The 8,466-nt window shown below is 38.4% G+C and overlaps 1 protein-coding gene across 2 annotated transcripts in view; it reads right to left on the bottom strand.

Moving 5' to 3' along the window:
- Nucleotides 1-1,639: 1,639 nt before the first annotated feature.
- Nucleotides 1,640-8,466, bottom strand: part of RAB28 (RAB28, member RAS oncogene family) — a 123,186-nt gene continuing 116,359 nt past the window's right edge. The window contains exons 7-8 of one of the 2 annotated variants that reach the window (XM_006144903.3): nt 4,041-4,135; nt 1,640-2,587 (exon numbers count right to left, since the gene is read on the bottom strand). In XM_006144903.3, the coding sequence (XP_006144965.1) occupies nt 4,046-4,135 (90 nt within the window). In that variant the 3' untranslated portion in view covers nt 1,640-2,587; nt 4,041-4,045. The remainder of the gene's footprint in view (nt 2,588-4,040; nt 4,136-8,466) is intronic. The other variant, XM_006144902.3, reaches the window with a different exon arrangement.

Below are 8,466 nucleotides of genomic sequence, written 5' to 3'. Positions count from 1 at the left end.
AAAATCTAGTTCACAGTAGCCATGTGGAACCTTGTCCTGAAGGCCCGTGGCTTCTTCTGCCTCACCTTAACCTGTATATATAAGAAAGGTGTCAAAAGGAAGAATAAAGCAAACTAGTTTGAAAGCTTATCACCTTGAAAGGCTTAGAGGTTGCTAAACTGTTATAAAATGAAAAATATCAAAATTGAAGGGAAAGTTTGGGCCCACTGCTTAATGAGTACAGTAGCAATTTTAAAATAATTTTCATTTTCTTTTAAGTATTTTTTAATTGCCAGAAGGTGAGTACACTTGCCAGAGAGAAAGAGAAAGGGAGAACAAGAAAGAAGTCCTCAAAGAGGTGTGGCTGTGCCACAGTCCCTTCTCCTCCATGTCTCCATCCTGTCAGGATGTGGGGCACACACACACACACACACACACACACATGCCCAGAGTATTTTTAAGCTGCCAGGTCCAGGATTCAAACCTGGTTGACCATGTGGAATCTGGGTCCCTTACCACTAGACTAAGGGGCAGGCCCAATGTTTTAAATGTTAAAAGTTTCTTGCCCTAGGGAGGCCAGTGAATAGCATTGCTGGACTCTCACATGGCTGCCCATGGTTTGAGTCCCGGATCTGGTGGCTTGAAACCTACACTGGGCGTGTGTGGTGGGTGTGTGCCCAAGATCTCAGAAGGAGAATGGAGGAGAAGGGACTGCAGTGTGGCCATTCCCCCTGGGGGATGATTTCTCACTTTTCTTTTCACTGTATCAGCAACTCACATGATTTAAGGCAAAAACCCCTAAAAACAATGTTTCTTGCCCTAGAGACAGGAGATCTATCAGATCTAGCTCTGTAAGTCTATGACCTCTTGCAAGTTACTTTTTTTTATCTTCACACTGCACTTTCACACAAGGATATGAAGTAACAAGGTTTCTAAAATTCCTTATAGTTGTAAAAGTAGGTGTCCAAAATTTCTGTACACATATCCTATGAGAAAGGCACCCTGCTAAGTACTCAGTGAGGTGGAGAGGAGAACCTAGAGCTGGCTTCAATAAGCCCATGCTAATTAAAAACAAACAAACAAACAAACACAGGAACACAGATATCTACAACTCAAGGCAGGAAGGGGTCTGGCCATCCAAGCAGTACTGACATGGGACTTTCAGTTGTGGAGGTGAAGCCTACCTTGCTGGGAAGGAGGGGCACCCATCCTGCTTCAACGTAGCCAGTACAGAGCACCTGTCATGGCACAGCAGAGAAAACACAACTATGACCAAGACAAAGAGAGCCCTGTGCTCATGGCACCTACAGCCTGTCTGGCAGGGGGTAGACATTTGGGAAATGAGGCGGAAATCCCAGCACAGGGACCCGTGGAGCAAAGAGAGAGAAGCAGAGCATCATAAGCAAATAGCACTGGGTCCACAGCAATGTATACACAGAGGGAAGGAGAGCACAGTAAGTAGCAAGAGAACAGATAAAGAGGTAGGATGCAGCTGTCATGGCGCCTCTGAAAGACCAGGCTCAGTGGTTCCACCAATAGCCTAACAACTCCAGGTGACTGACTGCGTATTAAACTTCACGAGATCACTGGTTTGTATCTACGTATGTTTTGTTGTTCTGTAACAAAAAGAAAGGTAACTGAAAGAAAATGAACCAAAACATGTAATTTAAATAAATTTATTTGTAAGAGGAAAACATCTGCACATCGGTAGTCTGACCCACAATGACCCAACAGTGTGGCACGACTCATTCTGGGAGTACTCTCACGCAGTTTGCAGGAAAAATTCGACACGGACCATCAGCTGAGCCTTCACCAAAATCACAAAGCCATCGAACCTGAGTATTATATAATACATAATGACCATGACAGAGTAATAAAAATACAGTATCAAATACGCACTACTTTATGAGTTACAAACTACAATATAAACAATTTAGGCCCCTTTTTAAAACATGAAAAATATTTCTTATTACAGCCTTATTTCAAGCATTTTCAGTTCAATGCAGCTTTGTCTGTTTTAACTCACAATAGACAGTATGAGAACTCCTCCTTAAGTCTCTGCAGGTAAAATACATCGCTTGTTTCCATGTTTGCATTCTGAAGTATACTCTGACATGTCTAAGTTCAGGTAAGAGAATGAAACTGTGCTGTGGCAAAACCCTGCCTGATGATGATCAAGACTTGGGCAGTTCTCATTCAGGGTTCAAAAAGTTGACATCAGAGGGAAAAAAAGTGAGGACATAAAGAGAGTCAACATCATTCTTCTTCAGTGAAGCAGTCAAATTCCAGAAAATGGGTTTTCCATTTGAATTCAAAGTGTGTGGTCCCAAAGTTGAGTTATTTTCAGTCCAAGTGATCTTCACTGCCTGTAGCAGTGAGGCAACATTTGATGGAGTGAGTTGGGAGGAGAGTGTGAGCTGAACTACAGAGATGGTCACTGATAAAACAAGTTCCTAGAAGTCCTCAGGCCCACCCAGAGGCGAAGGGCAGCCACTGTCAACAGGAGAAAGAGCACTCACTGCACTGCACACATGGAGCTTCTGGGAGGGTTAACCGTTCTTGACATAGGTTCCTGGTTGTAGTTTACAATATCTGCCTTCACCACCCTCTGTCATAAAGGAAAACAGAGTTAATATTAGGACATTAGAACATTTAGAAAGAGCTCCTTAAAGTATATTTTTGTTTTCTGAACTTTAGTGAACTTTTCATGATAGACATCATAAATAAAGCAGAAGTCGATATTAAAAGAATCAGCCAGAATAAACAAATCAGAGCTGGTTTCTTGGACTTTTGTTTTATTTCTCAACTCAGATATTGGGGCTTCTCTGATTTTATGACATTAACTTGATGTTATCATGAGTCTCACAAAACTTGACAAGTCAACATGAAAAATTAAACTGGTTTACTGTAGGGTAAGTAAATAAAAATTAATTATTCACACATTTTAATTCAGACTTCATTACTCATTTCAAAGTAAAAACTATCATTATATACCTATTATCCTTAGTCATAACTTTTCTTAGAATATTTATAGCAATTTGTAAGTTAGTGAGAAGAGGATTTATATGCAAAGCTGAAATGTTTTTGAACAGTTCAATTTTCAAAACTTCCTGTTTACTTCCAAGTAGCTCACTAATGAGTTATAAAAAATGATTCTTGGGGTCAGCAGGTGGTGTGGTGGTTAAAGGTGGCTCGCTTTCTCTCTCTCCCTTTCTCTCTGTGATCAAACTGGAAAATAATAATAATAATAATGATAATAAAGTTAAATAAAATAATTCTTTAAAAAAAATGACTATTAACAAAATATGGTGGGGTCAGCAGGTGGCGTGCTGGTTAAGGTACAGGACTCCCACATGACTGACTGAGGTCTTGGACCTGGTAGCTTGCTTTCTCACTTTCCCTCTCTCTCTCTTTCTATCTCTCCCTGGTCAAATTAAAAATAATAATAATTATAAATAAAATTAAATTAATAATTCTTTTTAAAAATATGGTAAAATGAGAAATTTAGAAAATTATCTCGCATTCATGTTTTTAAAATAATTTTAAACTTTTAACTCTTTCCTTTTTCCCTCTAACCTGCACTTCAAGGAATATCTGAAACAAATTTAGTAGTAAGTAATCATTCAAATTAAAACAAATCCTTTCATGTTTTCTAGTTTACTAAGTCTACACATACAAGAGGACAAAGACAAGAATTCAGGGCAAATTTTTAAAATACCCTTTCAATTACCTGGCTATTTCAGGGAAAGTGGCAAGAAACAAATCATGAAATAACTCCCTAATTCCCCACTTCACTACACATATAATAAACACAACCATAAAGATAAGTAAATTTGAAAAAACTAAAATATTTTAATTTGTTCTAATTTCTCGTATAATTCATAAGTATCCTAGCAAAAGAACAATTTTTCAAAGCTCTAAAACAGGACTTAAGCAATATTGACTTCCAATAATGTACAATAATCATCTGAACTTCTTTACTCATAAGGAATAAAGAACAAGATAGCATTCATTATTTCCCCCTCCCCCTCCCCAAATTGCAGAAATGTATCCATTAATACCTGCACTACTGAACTGAACAGATTCTACTATGAGCAGAGCTGGTATGTTGATTATCTTCTTCCGGGTACTTCACTATTTCTGCCCTGACAATATGCTGTCAATTCCATACAACAGAAGACAAAGGAGAAAGAAAAAAACAAAAAGACAAAAGGGAAAGTATGTTCAATGACTGAAAATAGAAACAAACACCAAAGTAGAAAAAGAAAATTAACACATAAATTTAAACAAGTCACAAAAGAAACAGCAGAATGTATGCATACAAAAGGAAAGAAAAGGAGCAAAGACCCAAGAAACATAATTCTTTATCATTCCATTTCATTTAATTATTGAAATATGTATGTCCACTAAACTTCCCCAGTTGTTTTATTTTTGACATTATCACTACACATAACATATATAATGCCCAATGTTCAAAGGACAATGAAGAATTATAGTACATTCCTATGCTAAAGTAAGTTTGTCATTTCCTCTGACAAACATTAATGAGGATACACCATGTGCCTGGAAATACATGGATGAGCTATATAAAATCTATTCACAAGCTGCTGTGGCTATAATGGGGAGAGAGACTCAGGCACCAGGCACAGCTAATAGTCACGCAAGTTAAGTTCTTTACTTATGAATTTACAATACACTGCGGAAACACAGAAAAGGAATAGTTCATTATCTTTGAAACTGAGGAGAGAAATAAGAAATCATGGGGTCCAGCATGAGTCCAGTTAAGGCACTGGACTCTCACATGGCTGACAGCAATTCAAGTCCCGGACCTGGAAGCCTGAGAAACACACTGGGCTTGTGCGCCTGCATACCCAAAATCCTGAGAGGGAAATGGAGAAGAGATTGAGGCAAGCCTGTCCTCCCTAGGGGGTGATTTCTCACTTTCCCTCTCAGTGTCTCTCTCTGTCTCTCTCCCTCCGGCGAGTACACACACACTCTATGTGTGTGTGTGTGGGGGGGGGGACCTTAAAAAAAAGGAAAAAAATTAGAGGAGGTCATATGCAATTTTTATATTTAATAATATTTATTACTTGACTAAAACATTCTTTTGATGCTTACTCATCCATTTCTCCTAACTCTAACCTCCATGCTTCCAAATTTCATATAGAAATAAACAAGTTCGAAATGCAATTGAGGGTTATGTAAAAACAATAATCATAAGGGATCAACAGTTGGTGTAATGGCTATGTTGCTGGACTCCCATGTAGTCAACAGCAGTTCGAGTCCCAGACCCGCTGGCTTAAACTCACGCCCGGTGCGTGTGCGGCTGCCCAAGATCCCAAGAGGAGAATGGAGGAGAAGGGATTACAGAGTGGCCATCCCCCCTGGGGGGGGGGTGACCTCTCGCTTTCTGTCTCTCAATCTCTCTCTTTTGGGCAAGTGCACGAGCCCTATAGCAAAAACCTCTCCAAAAAAAAACCCATAAAAGACAATATTTAAGCACAAGTTGCTTTTAATATCTAAGAGTTCTGCTAAGTAATAAAATCTACATTAAATTTTTAATTGCTATATCCCTTAACATGAAAAGGCCACACTGGGCAAATATGTATGATACAGATAAGTGCTCCTGATTTTCATAGATTTGAAACTATCCCAGCTTTTCTATGATTACAAATATCTTACCAGAAAGTCCTTTCTTCATCATAGTATCTATTAACTTATTAACACATGAAAAAGCACCTTAATATAGATTACGGTTAGTGATGACATTTATAAATAAAGATATGATAAAGCACTGAGAGTAAATGAACAGGATACTGAGGTATATGAATGTATTTGCCTTGGGTGGGTTCTGCTTAAGTTCTATGGCAAACAGTATTAACTTTGGACAAGACTCATGATTTACTAGGCACTTGGCCTGATGCTATCAACAGAAGCATTAACAACTGCCAAATGAGGTACAAGGCGCAGACATCAGTGAAATATTGTGCATCATTATCCGACCTGACCAAACCTAACTGTTCCATGCCAAACCGTGGGTTACAATGAAGGGAAGGGATTTTCATAATCAGTAAGCAACTCATGAAACCACTGCAATGTGTGTTAAACCTCTCCTATAAACACGACCAGTTTACTGACTGCTCAAGACATTTTGGTCAAAGTACTGACCAACATAAATGACTTGGATTTTCATTATTCATTTTCATCATTTAATGAGGAATTAATAATAAAGTAGCATCTTTCTTAGAGGCCTTCCTGTTTCACATGACACTTTCTGCAATGTTTCCAAAATGGAATAAAGCTCTTCAGATTCAAAAATGCCTCCTACAAGGAAAAAAATGTAATTCATAAACATGGTAGATGGCTTCACAGTAATCATGTACTTCTGAGACGCTGATGTTTTCAGAGAAAATGCCGCTTGCCAAACACAAACCTTTATTTTTAGAGTCAAAAAGCACACACAATTATTCTCTGCTATCACTCAATGGGGTGAATAATGCAATGGTCCAAAAAGGAAAGGAACCATGTGGGTGAAATACCAGTGTAAATGTGACTTTGTCAAAGAGCATTTGAAGTGGATACTGAAAATGGAGGTGGCAACTATCCAGAGCACAAGCAGGAAAGCGACGCAGGAGCTGGGACAGAAAAGTATAAGGAATACAGATGGACTCTTGGGAAGATACTAAAGGCAAATTTAGTCAGCTGTGCAAATGTACCTTAATCTAGATAACACTAATATATCTTTATCATTGCAAAATCCATAGTTTGCCTGCCCAGTATATGGAGTAAAACATCTGCTGCTAACACTCATTAAAAGACAATCACTATTCTAGGTATTTTAGACATTTAGATAAATAATGTGTGACCTCTATATTTGAGATACATAAGAGTTTAACATAGGAAGTCCTTGCCAATGCAAACAGAAAAGAGAACAGTTAGAAAAGTGCTCACACATCTATGCTTATTGTGGCATTATTTACAATTGCTAAGACATGGAACTAACCGAAATGTCCATGAACAGAGGAATGCCTTGAAAAAGTGTAGCACATATACTCTACGGAATACTACTCAGCCATAAAAACAACAATACCCTGGCATTTGATAGAAAGTGGATGAATATAGAAGATTTACTGTTGAGTGAAGCAAGCCAGGCTATGAAAGAGAGACATTATATGTCTCCACTTAACATATACCAACTGTCCACACTCTATGGTGGAAACTGAAAGTTTAGAAGATATAGAAGTATAGACAGAACAGCCCTTCTTCAAGAACCAGCTCCATGGCTCCTGCGATCTAACCATTTTGGGGGAAACAGAGGAATGAAGAGGTCCCACTGATAATTCAGCCTCCAGTATAGAAAACTCACATGGAGAGGTTGAAGGGAACAGAACAGCCCTTCTTTAAGAACCAGCTCCAGTGCTCCTGCGATCTAGGCATGTTGCGAGGCGCGGTTTTCTAATTTTGGGGTATTTTTGAAATTTTCTGAATATTATTTATTTTTTTTTTAGTTTTATTTAAAAGTTTTTCTCTTCATTTTTTTCTTTTTTTTTTCTCTTTTTTTTTTTTTCTGCTGTTGTTGCTTTTGTTTCCCTCTCTCTGTTTCCTTTTCTACACACTCATTGACCCTCAGATTGAACTTCAAAGTTTGGGACGAAATCGACCAACCACGAGATGACTAGAAATTGTTGCAAGACCACAAGAAAGGGGAAGCAGGAAAATACCTCTCCTCCAAGGGAAAAGGATAACTCCTCTTCATCCGCACACAGTTCAATGGAAGTCATGGAAATGTCTGATAAAGAATTCAGAGGATTCATAATGGCAAAGCTAACAGAAATGGAAGAGAAGAGAGACAAGGAACTGCTGAAGAGGACGGAGAAAGGAGTTGAAGAGTTCCAGAAGGTGAGGAAATTCATGCAAGATCTAAAAGAGGAATTTCACACATTACAGAAGAATCAGATGGAACTGTTAGAGATGAAGGCTATAAGACAAGAAGTCAAAATTTCCCTTGAAAGTATTAAAAACAGACTAGATCATACAGAAAATAGAACCTCATATGTAGAAGAGAAAATTGCTGGCCTAGAAAAATCCACCATGAAGACTGAGAAAATGGCACAAAAATTTGAGAATAATATACGAGAATAAGTAGATACAATTAAACGTCCGAACATCCGGATAATGGGCATCCCAGAAGGCGAAGAAACTCATAAAGGCATTGATAAACTATTCCATGAAATCCTGCAAGAAAACTTTCCAAACCTAGAGAGGCATTCGAAGATCCAGTCCCAGGAAAGTACAGAGGACCCCAAATAGAATCAACCCAAGAAGATCTTCTCCAAGACGCATTATAGCCAGATTGACCAAAACCACAGACAAAGACAAGATACTAAGACTGGCAAGAGAGAAACATCATGTTACCTACAAAGGATATCCCATCAGGCTAACAGCAGACCTTTCATCAGAAACAATGCGAGCGAGGAAAGAATGGGA

This window comes from Tupaia chinensis, unplaced genomic scaffold (genome assembly GCF_000334495.1).
Source record: "Tupaia chinensis unplaced genomic scaffold, TupChi_1.0 Scaffold000138_1, whole genome shotgun sequence".
NCBI classification, from domain to species: Eukaryota; Metazoa; Chordata; class Mammalia; order Scandentia; family Tupaiidae; genus Tupaia; species Tupaia belangeri.
Note: the sequence above shows the minus strand (reverse complement) of the source record. Positions and strands in the feature narration are given on the sequence as shown.